The sequence below is a fragment of the Podarcis liolepis genome, assembly GCF_965112155.1.
Source record: "Podarcis liolepis genome assembly, chromosome: 9".
NCBI classification, from domain to species: Eukaryota; Metazoa; Chordata; class Lepidosauria; order Squamata; family Lacertidae; genus Podarcis; species Podarcis liolepis.
Window position 1 is genome coordinate 44,867,463 of NC_139564.1, and position 17,745 is coordinate 44,885,207.

General features: G+C 42.9%; 1 protein-coding gene across 2 annotated transcripts in view; it reads right to left on the reverse strand.

Moving 5' to 3' along the window:
* Nucleotides 1–1,786: 1,786 nt before the first annotated feature.
* Nucleotides 1,787–17,745, reverse strand: part of LOC310714701 (putative ATP-dependent RNA helicase DDX60) — a 44,819-nt gene continuing 28,860 nt past the window's right edge. For both annotated transcript variants that reach the window (XM_083520199.1, XM_083520200.1), the window contains exons 27-38: nucleotides 15,280–15,415; nucleotides 14,820–14,972; nucleotides 13,425–13,529; nucleotides 12,489–12,689; nucleotides 11,078–11,182; nucleotides 10,036–10,177; nucleotides 9,560–9,681; nucleotides 8,900–9,047; nucleotides 8,287–8,429; nucleotides 6,306–6,457; nucleotides 5,123–5,185; nucleotides 1,787–3,536 (exon numbers count right to left, since the gene is read on the reverse strand). In XM_083520199.1, coding sequence (XP_083376325.1) covers nucleotides 3,437–3,536; nucleotides 5,123–5,185; nucleotides 6,306–6,457; nucleotides 8,287–8,429; nucleotides 8,900–9,047; nucleotides 9,560–9,681; nucleotides 10,036–10,177; nucleotides 11,078–11,182; nucleotides 12,489–12,689; nucleotides 13,425–13,529; nucleotides 14,820–14,972; nucleotides 15,280–15,415 — 1,570 coding nt within the window. In that variant the 3' untranslated portion in view covers nucleotides 1,787–3,436. The remainder of the gene's footprint in view (nucleotides 3,537–5,122; nucleotides 5,186–6,305; nucleotides 6,458–8,286; nucleotides 8,430–8,899; nucleotides 9,048–9,559; nucleotides 9,682–10,035; nucleotides 10,178–11,077; nucleotides 11,183–12,488; nucleotides 12,690–13,424; nucleotides 13,530–14,819; nucleotides 14,973–15,279; nucleotides 15,416–17,745) is intronic.

Sequence of the window (17,745 nt, forward strand, 5' to 3'; positions counted from 1 at the left end):
CCCCATTGCCCTAATTTACATTACAAAGCAGATACTTATGGAGCAACGGGAGAGATTATGGGCAACAGACATTAAATTGACAGCATGGTATAATCTCAGGGAAAACACCATGAAAATGGTATATAGATGGCATCTTACTCCCAAAAAGCTTGCTAAAATGTATAAAGGGAAAACATCAACCTGTTGGAGATGCAAAAAAGAGGAGGGGGTCATACTATCATATGTGGGGGACATGTGTAAAGAAAAAGGTAAAGGGATCCCTGACCATTAGGTCCAGTCATGACCGACTCTGGGGTTGCGGCACTCATCTTGCTTTATTGGCCGCGGGAGCCGGCATACAGCTTCTGGGTCATGTGGCCAGCATGACTAAGCTGCTTCTGGCGAACCAGAGCAGTGCACGGAAATGCCTTTTACCTTCCTGCCAGAGTGGTACCTATTTATCTACTTGCACTTTGATGTGCTTTCGATCTGCTAGGTTGGCAGGAGCAGGGACCGAGCAACAGGAGCTCACCCTGTCACGGGGATTCGAACCGCTGACCTTATGATCGGCAAGTCCTAGGCTCTGTGGTTTAACCCACAGCGCCACCCGCATCCTCTAGGGGACATATGTAGCCATTGGCAAATACTGGAATGATATTTAAAACGAGTTTAAGAAACTGTTTAAAATCACCTTAAAAAAACAACCCAGAGATTTTCCTACTTTGTATACTACCACCAGAAATTTTAAAAGATATAAGAACATTGTTTATGTATGGTATTACAGCAGCTAGAACCCTTATAGCAAGGAACTGGAAGAATGAAACACTCCCAGAGATTACAGATTGGCAGATACTCATGTTAGAATACTACAATTAGCAAAACTGATGGGATCAGTTAGAGGAATATAGAAACAAAAACAACAACTAGAGAATGGATAATATTTAAGAATTACCGTATTTTTCGCCCTATAGGACACACTTTTTCCCCTCCAAAAATGAAGGGGAAATCTGGGTGTGTCCTATGGGGCGAATGCAGGCTTTTGCTGAAGTTTGGCGAGCGAGAGGGGTCGGTGCGCACCGACCCCTCTCGCTCTCCAGGCTTCAGGAAGACATCCGCAGCCTAGGCAGCCCTGCGGGAGGTCCCGCAGGGATGTCTAGGCTGCGGATAGCAGCCTGCCGCCCAGCGCGAGGGGCTCCCTGAAGCAGAGCACCCCTCGCGCCGGGCAGACATCCGCAGCGTGGGGAGCCTTGCAGGAGTTCCCCGCAAGGCTCCCCACGCTGCGGATAGCAGCCTGCCGCCCAGCACGAGGGGCGCCCTGAAGCAGAGCGCCCCTCGCGCCGGGCAGACATCAGCCAGCCCCACAAGCTCCGGGGACAGCAGGGAGGCGCAGCACCGCCATCCCGCTGTTCCTCGACCTGGTTCTGTTTCCCCGACCTGCTTTGGGGGGGGGAATAAAGGGAAATTCCCCCCCCCCAAAAAAAACTAGGTGTGTCCTATGGGACGAAAAATACGGTATGTAAACTTTATTGTACAAATAACTACATATTAGCAGAAATTGAGTGATATTTGTAAAGAAAAAGACCAAATGAATGTATACAAAGCAGAAAGAAATAATATTATAAAATGTAAACCTGTGTAAAAAAGAATATTATATCAAACAGTATAATGAGAAGGATGGGAAGGATTGTGCTGATGAGTATTTTTACTATGTAAATAACTTTCTCTCTTTTTTAAATTTGATTTCTTTGTTTCTTATCTTTGTTACTTCTTTAAATTTTTTTCTTTATAAATTTTCTATTTTATATAATTTTCTTTTCTTTTTTTTAACCTGTTAAGGGATAGTACATAATGTTTGTATAGACATGCACATTTTTTAATCAATAAAGAATTGATAGTACAAATCAGATACTTAACATAGCAGGTGAGGCTATTGATTTAGCAAGCATGTTGGTCTGACCACTATGACAATCCCCTTTTCTGCAATAATCAATCTCACAGCGTTCAGAATCACATGACTGGAAAAGAGAGCCGCCAACACCATTTAGGCTAACTCCAAACTCATTCCATTATCAACAACAGCATGGCAGGACAAACCTATACCTGTTTATTCAGAAGTCCCACTGTGTTCAATGAGAATATGTGCAAAGGATTGCAGCCTAAGAATCACAACATGTCATTGCTAGACAATTCTTGTTTTGCTTCTCACGCACACAAAGATAAACCAGACTTGTTAATATTAGGGCAGCAAAATCTTTTTCATCTGTTCACTATATATTGGCAGTATTTATTCTTAATAAGCTCCATAAATTCATGCTTCAACAAAGCCATGATCCTGCTTATATCTCCCAGAATTGTACCACACATTGTATAATTTGGGGAGTTTTCCATATCCTTCCTGAATTCCAGATCAGGAGGGTTGGGGGAACTCAACAAAGGGAGTTTACTTTGTTGTTTGTTTACTTACTTGTTAGGATTTAAAATCCTTAATTCTATACAAACAGGCAAAAACAAAACCCCAAGAACGAAAAAAAGCTTTATTTATTTATTTATTTAGCTAGCTAGCTAGCTAGCTTCCTTTCACCATAAGGTGTCACGAGTAGGTTACAATAATTACAACACAAAGTTAAAAACATATAATGTGTCCCAAATATATATCTATATCATCTATATCTATATCTAATCTATATATCAGCTGTTAAAAGCCATGGTAAAGAGGTGTGTCTTCAATTACCCTTCCCTGTGTTGTCATTTAAACAAATAGTTAGGCACGCTGACTTATTTGACATTTCCCCCCAGCTATTTGAACATAGTAGAAAACCATTTGTAGAACAGATGGAGAAGCTCCCCACTCCCAAAAAAGGCATTTTACAGTAACCTCTGAGGAAGCATAGAACAAGGAGAGAAACTCTACTGGGGAGTTAGAACTTTTGAGAGGGGTCAGAAGATGGCCCTATCCACAGTACAAGCTGTCTGGTGCCTTCTGTTAAATAAAAAAGCTGTCCCCTTCACTTTATACTAGCTGAGTACTCTAACAAAAACTCTAAAATGGTCCTATATATTATGGGCAAACTGAAAGGCAACCCGGAGGGGGTGGGACAAAACACCCTAATGAAGGCTGAACTTGCTAAGTGGCTGTAGACCACAGAAGATACTTGAAGAGGGGTGTGAGGGAGAGACAGAAGACAAGGGAGAAAGGTGTGTAGTGCCCATGAAGAAGGCATGGCTGGCTGGGACCCTGAACAGGAGTACATCCCGCAGCCACATTTTGTTGCTGCTCCCTCTTCCATACCAGATCCTTCTAAAATCTTTAAAATTAAATATTCGCATTAAGGCAGCACCCCTAATCAAACAGATACTACATATCCATTCAACCAATCACTGGTGTCTATTTGATACAACTGTGAACTGTTATCCCTTCTTACAAAGCACCATATTTTTGGTGCAGGCGTTATTCCATTTACACCACATCCAGTTTCGACCAGTAGTTCTGACTTAATTGTTCAAAGGCGCACACGACGTTATCATCCTCTTTGTCGCAAAGTTCACGCAAAGAGACACTGGAAAAGAGAAGCAGAAGTAAATTAAATGTTTTTGTGAGGAGGAGGGGGTGTTATACACCTTCAACCCTGAAAACTGCTTTGTTGTATTTTGTAACATTTTTGTGCCTGAAGTAGAGCCCACAGAAAACCATCCACCCCCCTGCTAGGCGCAATATTTTGAAAAGTATTCGTGCACCATTCAGCTATCAGTTCTGGCCTTCCTTGATTCCTCCCATGGGTCTTCTTGGTCCTGCTACATGATTAGACCAGTCTTGTGTTTCTTTATGGTTTACCTGAATTAAGCATCTATCTAAAACAAAAAAATACTTTTGTTTTTGTTGCCTCTGAGATCTCACTCTTGATGTCCAAGCCATGTTCAAAGTGTTCAAACCATGTTAAGGATGATACACAAGAGGAGTGGATGCAAAGCCACCCAGGTCAAATATTGAAAGTTTTTGTCATTTGGATTCATCACTGCTAGCAAATCCCCATGAACAACATTCACACCTTAGATGTAAAGATGGAAATGGAGGTGACAACACCCACTGGTGTTCATTTACTATGTGAAAACTGTTTGGACTGTGATATGTTTGAGTCACCCAGACTAATCTCTACACCCATGGTAACAGTGGAGGCATCACGCAGGTAAATTTGGGGATGGGGTACAGAAAGAGCAATGTATATTTTTGTCAGGTTAAGTTGTGCCTCATGTGTTAAGATCTCAGAAAGATATATAACAGTACAGTGATACCTCAGGTTAAGTACTTAATTCGTTCTGGAGGTCCGTTCTTTACCTGAAATTGTTTTTAACCTGAAGCACCACTTTAGCTAATGGGGCCTCCTGCTGCTGCTGCACCGCCAGAGCACGATTTCTGTTCTCATCCTGAAGCAAAGTTCTTAACCCAAGGTACTATTTCTGGGTTAGCAGAGTCTGTAACCTTAAGCGTATGTAACCTGAGGTACCACTGTATATGTTAATGTCAGCAGTCCAGCAAGGGGGGGGGCAAGTGCCTTGTTTGGCCCCTGCCCCCTCTTCTGGTGCCAACCCAGGTATGATAGGCACCAGTCTACTGACCTCTGTTCAATTGTTCTAAAGAACAAGAGTAAACAAGCAAGACTTCATTGCATACCTCAAGAGGTTTTCAACATTTTGGGTCCACGGCTCCCTTGACATTCTTTCTGTGGCACTCTTGTGGGGCTCAGGAGCCCAGTTATCTCACCCCTTACCTGCAGAGCTGGAAACCCCTCACCCCTTTTCAAACATTATCGCTTGTGGAGTGTTCCCTCAGTCTCTTCCCTCTCCTTGGGAGTCCTCTGGGAAGCAGCAGCTGCCTCCCCTGCCCCCAAAGAGAGGTGCCTCCTCCCACTGCCCATAGGGGCCTGGGAAGCACCCCCTGGCCAGCCCCAGAGGCACCATTCACCTGTAGCCAGGGCTGCTGCAACAAGCAGCTCTGCAAGCCTTTGGGAAGCAGAGACACGAGAAGGCATCAGAGGAGGGAGGGAAAGAAAGAGGGACAGAGGCCGGTGTTGCCTGCAGCACCTCTGACTATCACTCAAGGCACCCCAGGGTGTCTAGGCACACTGGTTGAAAACCGTTGGCATACCTGATGACTCGAAGAACAAGGCCAAAGTCTTTCAAACAAGCATAGGCTTCTCCTTCATGTATACTAAAATTGGAAGGAAAAGTAGGTTAGCAGAGTTATATATTTCATGTACTTTTCTTGTTCTTGATAGCCTTGCTCTCCAAGGATTCGTCTGATTCTCTTTTAAAGCCATCCAAGTTGGTGGCGATCACTTCCTCCTGTTGCGTGTGAGTTCTACAATTTAGCTATGCAGTGTGTGAAGAAGTATTTTATCTGTCCGGAACCTTCCCACATTCAGCTTCATTGGATGTCCACGAATTCTAACGTTATGAGAAAGGGAGAGAAACTTTTCTGTATTCACTTTCTCCATGCCATGCTTAATTTTATAAATATCTACTGTACCGTGACACCTCTTACTTGCCGTTTCTCAAAACATTTCTCCCTGAGAGGTTTGTAGGACAGCAACATGAGAAGGGGGTTTTTCTGTGGTGGCTCCCCACTTGTGGATTGCTCTCCCCAGGTTCGCTTTAACTACATATCTTTAAGCACCAGGAAAAACATTCCTCTCAGTCAGCTTCGCCTTTGAGCCAGTGCCACCGACTGAGCTCAACCACTTCAGCCCCGACTGGGCCAGGCGAGCTGGGGTAGCACTTCCAGAGACCTTCTTCTGCAGGACCAGGTCTAAGTGCTATGGACTCACATCTCAGAGCTGTGAGCACCGAACTCACTTCCAGTAGACAGTCATTGCACAGCAGAGTACAGCAGAGCATAAATCACTCGGACGACAGCGCTGAAGAATATCTTCTTTTATCCACTACAGCTACTGTACTATACAAACTATATACAAATGGAGACACTGGACTGCACTGAGTGTTACAGCTGCTTTCTGCAGCGACCTTATCTACACAGAGATAACACTCAGTTTCCCCCTTTGAAGTGAGGCCGGAGCGGAATAAGTAGCAAGCACAATCCGCCCCCTCCTCTCTGGAAAATCAGCAGATTCTTGCAATGGGAGGGGTGAAATTTCCTCACTCTTCTCATAGGCTTTTGGCTAATTGAACCATCTATGGCCTTTTAAACTTGGGGGCATGGGTACTGTTCTTGTTTGTTACTATGTAATGCATTTTTGTGTTTTTATATGTTAAACCACCCTCAAATGAAGTGTGGTATAGAAAATAAATAATGAAAGAAAGAAAGCACGCACCTGTTATCCTGTTCTATTGCTGTCAGAGATCCATGCTTATAGAAGTCGAGCACATATGCATTAAGTGGCATCATTCTTCCCTGATTATCACATATCTTTGAATAGAGGACTGGAATGTTTGCACCATTAATGCCTATTGTGCGCAGTATGACCTGCAGAAACGGTAGAGCAGCATTCCTTTTTCATACAACTCAGTTACTGACCAACCCCTTCGCCATATAGTAATAAAGCTGCCCTGAACCTGGATGAGATCCCAAGAACAAGTTTCTTGTGCTTAGGGGAGAATGGTTGCATTTAAGGCCGCATCCGCAGTAAGCACTTAAAGCACTATGAGACCACATTAACTGCCATTGTGGTTCAAAAGAATCCTGAGAATTGTAGCTTGTTAAGCGAGCTGAAAGTTGTTAGGAGACCCCTATTCCTCTCACAGACCTACAATTCCTGCGGTGGTTTAACAATCAATTTCCTGTTCTTGGGCAACTCTGAGAATTGCATACGAAGTCATTTTGTGCCTTTAGAAAACAGGGGACACACAAGCACAAAATAATCTACCGTCCATGAACTTATCTTCATACAGTATTTCCATTTTGGTGCTGCTGTGTAATGCCAAGTCAATGATTCACAAGACCACTGCCATTCATGACTTGATCATGGATGGTGGAATTGACCTGGCATGTGTAACAGAGACTTGGTTGGACGAGGCCAATGGCCTGTTCTTGCTGCTGCTTGCCGCCACGTTTCTCACAGCAACCCATGTCATGTGGGCGGGGAGTGGGGAGGTTGCAGTGATCTTTAGGAAGTCATTAGCTTGTGCCAGGTGTCCTAATTGGGAAGACCCAGTTTTCTGAGTATATGTTCTGGAAGCTGGGCAATAGGGGAAGTACAGGATTCCTTTTAGTGTACTGACCTCCCCACTGCACCAAGGATTCCTTGTTTGACCTGCTTCAGGTCATGGTAGATGTTAACATCCATGCCGACACAACCTTACCAAGGGCTGCTCGAGACCTCATGGAAAGCATGGCCTCCATGGGACTGCCTCTGAATAAGTTTGGCCCAACCCATAGCCACAGACATGGCTTAGATCAGGTGTTGACCTCAACGGACATTAATGAGCTGACATTAAGCAAAACAAAAGAATTGCCATGGTCGGATCACTTCCTGGTACAACTAGACTTCTCTGTGACCCTTCTCCTCCACAGGGAGGTGGGACCAATTCGGATGGTCTGTCCCTGCCACTTAATGGTTTCCAGAGAGTGGTAGGGGATGTTTTGTCCCATGTTGATTCCCTGGTGGCCTGCTGGAAGGTGGAGTTAACCAGGACTATTGACTATCTGGCTCCAAAGCACCCTCTCCTGTCTACCAGCTCCATCTGGTATGCCAGCTGAGACCCTACCTGCCACAGACTTTCTCGCCAGAGTGTTGCATGATCTAGTTATCTCCCGCTTGGATTACTGCAATGCACTCTACACGGGGCTACTTTTGAAGGTGACTCGTAAACTACAACCAATCTAGAATGCGGTAGCTAGACTGATGGCGGGGAATGGCCAGGGAGACCACATAACACCAGTCCCGAAAGACCTTCATTGGCTCCCAGCAAGTTTCTGAGCACAATTCAAACTTTTGGTGCTGACCTTTAAAGCCCTAAATGGCCTTGGCCCAGTATACCTGAAGGAATGTCTCCACCCCCATTGCTCAGCCCAGGCACTGAGGTCCAGCTCTGAGGGACTTCTGGCGCTTCCCTCACTGCAAGAAGTGAGGTTACAGAGAACCAGGCTTTGGGCCTTCTTGGTAGTGGTGCCCACCCTCTGGAACACCCTCCCATCATTTTTTTTTATATGCGCTGTAAGCTGCCCAGAGTGGCTGGGGAAACCCAGCCAGAGGGGTGGTGTATAAATAATAAATTTAGTAGTAGTAGTAGTATATGCTTTTGGCATATTTCTTCAAACCTCCAGTTTTATACTTTATAATCTTTCCCACTTACATTGTTGATGGAGCCTTTGTGCAGCAAATCAAATTCTGTATTTCCTGACAGGCACACAAACGGTGAAACTGCTGTCCTTCCTTCATCGCAGCTCATTAAATGAGATGCAAGCGGTGAGTCAGATGGCTTTTTACTTGAAAAATCTAACAAAATGATTAAAAATGTGAATTTATCAATGGGTGCACAACTCTATTATAATTGGATAATAGAGGAATGGACATAAATATCAAAAACAGATATTTATACTTTATATCTACTTGATGACTGAAGTCCTCAGATGTCTCATTAGATGTGACCATATATCCTTGTGCTCTTTTTTGTCCCTACTGAATCTAAGCCAAAATATGTGCAATTGAAGCAATCACATATTCACCCACTGCCTACCCATGCCTCCATTCCTACCTTTCTTCTGTCCAATCTACCTCCAGCATGCCATCTTTCAAACTGTACTTCCTCTAACCAGCCACAGGTTGCATATCTAAGCCCATGTAGCTTCCCAGGGACTCCTCTGGGATCACAAGGCTGCTCAACCAGTGGACCTTTGATTCCTAATTGATAGGCTTCAGAAGTGCACAGTTTGTATTTCAATGTAATACAAACAATGCCTGCTTACCAAGTTCTGAAAGTGGAAGTTTATATTCTTGCTGCATATCAGCCATGGTGGAAACTATCTGCAGAAACTGTGCAAAATTCTCTTTTATTTTGGAGTTGTACTCATGCAAAGCAGCAGCAAAATCTTCAGGGAGATCCTCAAGAAACACCTAAAGACAACAGAATAGTTGCTTGAGAGATAAATAATAATCGTCAAGCCTCATTTAAAGCTTTTAATAAGAAAATGCGTTTTTTTTTTTTAAAAAGGACCACAGAATACAGTATCTAGATCACCAAGAGGACTCTAGTGACTTTGGCTGTATTGCTGCAGAATTTATCTCATAATCCAATCTATGTCACAGAATCAGAGTACTGTGCAATACAAAAGGTGCTTACACGTATCTTTATACCTTACTTCCATAGTATAAACTTAATTTATCATTCAATAAGTTGTCCATATAGAATCAATAAAAATGCAAAGGAGGAGAGAAGCTTCCAAAGAGAATTAAACAGCATGTGGATTCTTCTGTTCACCTTTGATCAGTAGTTACTGGGGTTTCTTTCAATCACATCATTATCTCCATCTTTGGCATCATCCGCTCATCTTTGTACCTTCTGAACAAAGGTGGCCAACATTCTTTCCCACATTTTTAGTGGCAAATAAACAAGCTTTTGAGCTTACCTTTGACTGGTAAAATGTCCTTCTAGAATAAAGAACAGCAGCTGGTATCCGCCTTCTTCCAAAAAGATGGGCCAATACTAGCACCAGCTTTTCCATCACATCCTGAGAGAAAGCATGTGGTCCTGTTTGGTACAGAAATCCACATTATTGCAAATTAATCCTTCAGGAGTGCACTCTTAACGCTTATTTGCAGCTGTGGCTTTACCTGCTCACAGGTGTGGGGGAGATGGGGAAAAACAGCCTCCTGGTCAAATTAGGATCTCTGGTGGTTTGGTCCATGAGCTGAAGGTTCTTCACCCTTCATCTATTAGTTATATTTATGAACACTGACATGACAAGGCCTTCCTCACTCCCCCAACCTGGAGTAGAAGTGGTCTCCAAAACAGGATCGAATGGAGTAAATCACTCTGCCCATTCAAAAGCAAAGCAGGGAAGGAAGGAATTGGTGCTCTTTCTCTGTGCCCATGTAAACATACCTTCCTTGCTCCGTTGACACAGCTTATGGAATAAGCCTTTCACAAGAAAATCAACTAGTACAATATTGGAAGGTTCATGATAATGCAAATGAGTCACAAGTCCAGCAAATCCTGTAGTATTGCCTTCCCGATCCACATATCCCTAAAGTAAGAAAACACTGTATGTATTCAGATGGATTTCCACCCTAACTCATGAGACAAACTGCAAAATACGTTCTGATTTTAATCATGGTGTAAGCTTAGGAGCTGAAAACAGAAACTCTCCCATGTTTGTGCAGGATAACCATAAAGCGACCAAATGTTGTACAATAACACAGACTAGCTAAATGTCTTAAATATTACAGTGGTAATAGAAGATTAATTTAAGAGGTGGCCCTCAATTTGTTCCAGAGCACATTCACGCACTGTTTTGAATACTGAGTACTAAGTCCCAATCTTAGTACTAAGTACTAAGCACCAATCTTTTAAACTTACTGTTTATAAATCTGGGCCAGAATGAAAACTTCTAACATTTTTCAGGAATTTTTTTTTTGGGGGGGGGTTGACCCATTAAACTTGGTGGGCATATATTTCAAGGAGCAGGGTTGAATCATTTTGGTGTGGGACATTTTTTCCTATTTTTGAACAAGGGAAATATAGTTGTTGGTGGAGGCACAGCAATGCTTGAGCTCTTGGAAGCCACCATTTTTCCATTCCCAAAAGAGTTTGGAATGATGCTGCATTGTGTTAGTTCAGGTGAATTATTGGGGAGAAAATGGCTGTCAGCTCCTGGTGGTATCTGAGAGGTGGATAAGTACTCTGCTACCACAATCATGGGCAGAAACAAAACTACATTTTTCCCTGAAAGGGAAAATACAACACATCTGAACATTGATAAAACATTACACACCCACATGGTTTTATCACCTTCAGGATGGTGAAGTGATCATTTTCCAGGTCTACAAAAACAAGGCCATATCCACAAAGGACTCTGCACACCAGTGTGGGGTACTACATAAAAGCCAAGACCCACTTGATTAAATAAGAAGACTTGAAAACTTACCTCCTTCACAAGAAACTGTAATGAAAACAAAAAATACAACTTTAACATCTTGAGGGCCCTTGGTTGTTTGAAGGCTAGAAGTGAATGCTTCAGTATCGACAGGACCTTTGGGAAGGGAAAATATATCAATATATTTCCATTGCAGCTGACTGGTTGAAAGGTTTGAGAGTAAGATGTTAGAAAACTGGCACTGGGCTTAACATCAATTCTTGGCATACCAGAGTATGGTCAAAGGAATTGCCTGAGAAATTAACGTGTCAGGCCAGAGCAGTAAAGGGCAACCACAATCCCTATTCCTTTTCTAACATGCAGCAAATGTTTATTGAATGCATACAGTAAATTGTTCAGACTGTGGCAGGCATCTACCCAACACTCATGGGAAAATGTGGCCCGACCTTTTAGAGTAATCAACTAAAACTTTATTACATAGCATGACATTACATTGGGACAAGGTATTTGTTGTTTACTACTGTAACAATAGTTTTCTAAAAATGTATCTTCCATACCATGAAAAATAAACAAAAACCTTGAGCGAACTAAGTTTGTTCTTGGTATAAGCTTTTGTGTGCATGCACACTTCTTCAGGTATCTGAAAAAGCGTGCATGCACGTGAAAGCTTATGTCAGGTGTGCGTGCAGGAGCCAGGCCCTGGGACCAATAGGACTTTGCAGGACTGGGGCCTTCCTAAGTTTGTTCTGAAGAGGCAAGGCGATTGGTAACTCACAGCACCTGGTGGCAAGAGCCGGGAAGGGATATAAGGTCAGCATTTCCCTTCGGTATTTCCCACAGCAACACGTTCCCTGCCCTGCTGCGTTTGGCTCCTTGACTCCTTGCTTCTCGGACCCCTGACTTCGTGACTCCTTGCTGCTTGATCCTAGGACCCTTGACTTCGTGACTCCTTGCTTCCTGACCCTCAGACCCTTGGCTTCCTGACTCCTGGACTCCTGTTCCTGCTCCTACCCTGCCATCTTGCCCCCAGTCCTGACGTCCCCAGCCAGACCGTGACAGCTTATACCAATTATACCAAGAACAAACTCAGCTGGTCTCCAGACCAACATGGCTACCTACCTGAATCTAAAACATTGAGCATTAGCATTTAGTGTTTCTCTTTAACTTGCAGAATGAGTTTTGAAAATGTGTAGCAAAATGCACTGGTTAGAACATTGTCAGGAAATTAGTTGATCAATTTAGGCTGCAATTCGTAACACTTTCCTAGGTATTTACTCTTACTGAAGTCACTGGGAGTTATTTCCAAGTAGACACATTTAGGAACACCTTGTTAAATTAAGCTAGGAAGGAGTCATACATTGTTTTCCAGTGATATCAGAAGTAAAACCCAATGTGTTCTGTCCCATTGGGTGGCTCTAGGATTGCATCCTTCATTAAGAGGAGGATTGCTTCCAAGGTATACCTTGGCTTTTGCATCCACTTTATCATCTGCTTTTGAAGCCAACAGCAGGAGTCTCAGGATCAGAGAAATACTCAAAGGAAACTGTCCTCGAAGTTCTGGTACATTGGATTTAATGAGCTTCTGTATTTTAGGCAATGGAATGTCATAGAAAAAGACATCACCCAAAAAGTCTTGACCTCGTCGCCCAGCACGTCCAGACATCTATGAAAAAGCAGTCAAAGTCAGAAATCACACAAGTAAATAATCAAGCAAAATTTGAAATCAAAGCATTTAAGACTGTAGCAGAGAAGCTATCCATATTGCAGGACAAACATGCTCCTTTTTTCTTTATCAAATAGATAGACAGAGGGATGGGGAGAGAAGAGACAAAGTCATTCCTAGCAAATCCCAGGGGTTGAATGTTAACGCTTTATACTTGTGGGCATCAATTTCCCTTCAGTGCTGTGTCTGTGGGGTCGGAGGGAAACAAACTTTACCTGTAAGACCTAAAGTTTAAATTTCCTAAGTGTCCTCCATACCCAATACACCCGAGACTAAATTACAGGTGCCCTTAGTCATGCAAGTCTGCTCTTAAATGTAGTGTTGTTGTTAATAAGCCAGCACAGGAGGCCTGATTTGGATCAGAACTGCAACATGGGGACACGGGCAGTGGTGGCGAGTACCCACTGAGAGGGGTAGGGGCAGGGAATAAGGAAACCAGCAGTATATGCAGCCAGAGCCAATGATAAGCCGAGTCAATTCAGTGCTACTTATTGCTGAGTTCCGTAAACATAGCACTGAGACTAAACATCCTTCCATATTGGTCTCTGCATGTTTGTGGGTCATTGATGCAATAATAATGCATTACTTGTGGATTCATGCTGGACTGTCCAACCCATCCCACTCTCCAAAAACAGCCATGGACTTTTGACTAGTCCTAAAGATTAATCTCATTACCTGCCTATAGTGCAGAGCATCCAAATATACAGAATTCTGTACAAAAACAACAGATTTACATGGCATGTTGATTCCCAAAGCCAAGGTTCCTGTGGCTGTCACCACCTAAAAGAAGAAACAACATTCAGTGGCAGTGCAAGTAAGTCCCATTCAGCTTAACGAGATTTGTTCCCAGGTATTTGGGTGTAAGAGTGCTGCCTTAATTGTTTTAAAAGATGATAGTTAACATTGACTAGCAGTGTTAATACCCTAATAATGCTTATCCATGCGACACAATGCAGAGCTACATAAAAGGGTTTTTTGTGGGTGTGGGAGAGATGAATAAAAAAGCATAATGAAAAATACTGGCAGAATCTGAACTCCAGTTACTAGGACTTGCTAATATTTAGTTAGATTCAGTTTCTAGTCCCTTGTATATATTTTCCTAATCAAGTGTGATCAAGAAAGCATCACTGTGATCTAGGGTATCGAGCATGCTATTTTGGAAAAGCCTCAACTTGTTTTTCATTTATCATAGCCCCCTAAGACCCATGGCAATATTAAGGGGAACTGACCAAGGACACATCTGCACTCTATGCCATGATCATACAAGTTGGCCATAAAACCAGAGAGGCTGGAGGAAGGGCAGAATCTCTTTTCAAAGCACCCAAAATATTAAGTGCTTTCCTTCCACAAGACCACCTTCACCCATCAGCCTAAAATTTAACATCGGATAATGTCAGTATTACCATGAAAGAATGAAGACCAAGTATATAACTTGTACAGAGCAACATCCAAATTAGCAGGCCAGTTATTAAATATAAAGCTGGTCATCCCTTTAAAAGAAATCAACAATTTTAAATGAGGCCTAAGTGGTGGGAAGGAGAAAAGGTAAGTTATGCCAGTCAATCCCCTGCCTCCCCATTCAGCTGTCACTCATTCCTTTTTCTTCCAGTCCCCAACACTTCAGTAGGGTAGCTATTGTAGCTAGTTTAACAAGGGAAGAATATTAGGGTCAACACGCCATCCATGGATTACAATCAGTGCTGAATTAAGCCCTGTGGAGGCCCCTGGGCAGTCGAAATCTCAGGGGGCCCTCACAAATTATCTCCTAATCCTTTTTTTTATTTTACCAACCAACCATTTTAATAAGCCCATTTTTTACACAATACTATTTTGATCCATTGTCGTAGAGTCCCTAAAAAGCATGGGGCCCACAGGTTGGTGTCTACTCTGCCTGTTAAGTAATCTGACACTGCTTACAATCAAGTTAATTTGACTTTAATGATCAGAAAAAGGTTTAAATAAACCTATGACAAATAACTTTGAAGCATACACAGATAGTAGGTGATTGGCAGTATTAGCAAGGCATGTATGCACATAGATTACAAATATACAAACTGAAAGTTGGTCAACCTGCAGAAATCCCTTTCTGAAAAGCATCTCCACCATTTGCTTCCCTTTGGCATCCACAGCAGAATGATGATACCCAATGCCTCTTAGTGCCAAATCTTGCAGTTCTATTTTCTTTCTCGAGTTTCTTAATCGATTAAATATCTTGGTCAAAGTCTAGGGGAAGGAAAGTCTTAATATGTAAGAACAGTAGATGTTTCAAAGCAGCTCGTCATTTCTACATGATTGCATAAGTGTAAATTGACTTTAACTGAATACATGTTAGAAAACCTTTGCCTATGTAATTTTACATTTTCTAATCATTAATTTGGAGAGAATTTCATAATCTCAAATATACTTTGGACATACACAAATATGAACACAGCGGTGTATGTTACAGCACTTGATTTTACATGTCTAATTTTTAATGAAGATCGAAGTCATTTTTATTTTAATACTGGAAATTAAAGGGCTTTAAGCTCACCTCCTCATCAACAGCATGTTCATTTGCATAGGTGCAGTCGGAAGGAGTTTCAGAAATCTTCTCCAGTTGCTTCCTTAAGCTATCAAGCTCAGCTTCCCAAACTAATTGTTTGCCATAGTTACGGACTTTAGTGTCACTGCACAAAAGTACAGATAAATTACCAAACAATTTTTCAACATTTCCCTGACATTGTCATATGTACTCTTTTTTCCAGCATATGTCCTCTTTTTCATGGGTAGAGTCATCATAGCGATCCATACTTAAAAGTAGAAGTTGGCAAATGCGTCCTCTTTTTTTCTCTTCAGAATCTGGCAACCCTAATATGTGTATGTGCGTGTACAAAAGTGAAAGAGACACACAGACAAATGTAGAACTCATTTGTATGTGACACTAATCTTCTTCACATTTCATGGTAAGTCACAGTTCCTTTGGTTTTTGGGGGTTTTTTCAGAAGGAAACCATGATCTCAGGTTTGGACATGATGCTAAGCAAGGCTTCTTGCTACTCACACTAGAGAAGACATGAAGGGACAGTAACTGGACAGCAAGCACTAGCACGCTGCTGGTTCATGTCTTGTTAATTCATGCCAAGCTACTAACTATGGCTTATAGTAGGGGTAATCTATGTGCTGATCTCCAGATATTGTTCAACCCTAGCCAGCATGGCTGATAGTCAGGGGTGATGGAAGCTGCAGTCCATCATTCACAACTAAAGGACTTCCTCTGGCTTACCCTGCTGTGCAAAAAAAGGTCACTTGAAATCCAATAGACTAGTTCACATTTACATTTCAGGCAACAACAGGAAGTGGAGAGGTGACGCAGCACTGATGTTGGGACTACAGGGCTACATTGGTGAGGGTTGACTCTACTGGTGCCTAATTCTATTGGTGCTTCAACAAAGCCCTGATTTCACTCGCGCCTGACCCCTCACCATCCTGGTAAGTGGCAATGACTCAACAACCATCTCAGCGTGATATTCTTCTTAGAGGAATGACATTTACACTCTGCTCATAGAAGCACATGGGATTCAAGGTCATCATGTGATTGCAGTAGGGTTGGCTGAGGATCCAATGGATCCCAGGCTGCCCTGCCTCTCCCTGTCCTTGGAACATCCTGTTTTGAAGCTTTCTGCTGGCTGCCAGCAGCAGGGATCCTACCAGCTGCATGGGCACCTGCACACTGGGTGGATGGGAGGGGAGATCTGTGGTACCAGAGTGGTGCTACTATCACTCTGCAGGTGGCAGCTGGTGGGCGGAATCCCTCTTGCTAATCTAACTTCACTTCTTCTCCAGCCTGGGGCAAAGGGGATTGAAATTGCTCTGCCAGACACACAACGCAATATGTGCAGTACATACAAATGGTTTCAAATACTTGGTCTGCTCCTTTTTCAGATGTTTTTTGTTTTTAGATTTAAAAAAATATTTGCTCTTAACTTTTCATGTAGTTATCTCCTAAGGAGCTGCATACTCTTTCAGTCCGATGTTGTGGTCTTTTAATGAGTGCTCACACCTTCCTTCATGGGCGCCCTTTGTGGGACTGAGCACAGCACCTTGGGTCACGTGGGACCCACCAGCTGGTTGGGCTGGCCCGCCTCCCTGTCTTAGTCCTTGGAGGTTCCCACCAAACCTCGGTTAGCCAATCAGCCCTGCAGGGAGGCGGGGCCAGTTGCTTAAATAGGAGGCGGAGCCAGCAGCAACCATGTGGTTGGCTCCAGAGCTTCAGGGAGGGGAAGATTACCAGACTCATCGTGGGACAGAACAATGAGTATGTTGGGCCCCATCCTCGTCTCTTCCCTCATCCTTTTAGTTTAATTTCCCCTCATCTACTTAATTTAGCCAGGAGCCGCGCCGCCGCCCCCCCCCCCGTCCTTCACTGCTTGATCCATAGAGGGACTCAGCAGCATCACCCAGTTCCTTTATTGGGGAGGGCATGATGGGCAGGGGGGTGCAGGGCCGCTTTGTGGGGCCTCCACTTTGCTGCCAGTGGGTTTTTTTGTTTTGCTTTTTGGCCATGGTGCAGGGGGGGGGGGGTTGAATGCAGGAAAGGGCAGTTGGTGAAATCATGAAATTATTATTTCAACATGAAACATTGAAATCTTGTAAAAATACGGGAACAGAAACTCAATTATTAAATGCTTTCTGTATCTTATCTGCCTTTTAAAAAAGAGATATTTGCCTAATGATATGGAAAGGACAAGCTTACCTGTGATTGATCACAGCTGAAAAGCAGAGAGATGCCACCTGCAAATTGGTGGATGTTGCTTGCCACAATTACGAAATTATTATCAAACTTAGTTCAAGGAGGCAAGATAATAAAAGGGGTTAATAATCCTTTTGAAAATGGGGGTCTGTCTTAATTTGTTTTATAAAGATAACAATTGTATCTAAAATGAGAATACTTATTTGATGTGATGTATCCAAATACAGCTTTTTATGTGTAAATTTTGGAGAAAGAAAAAAAGGTTTAT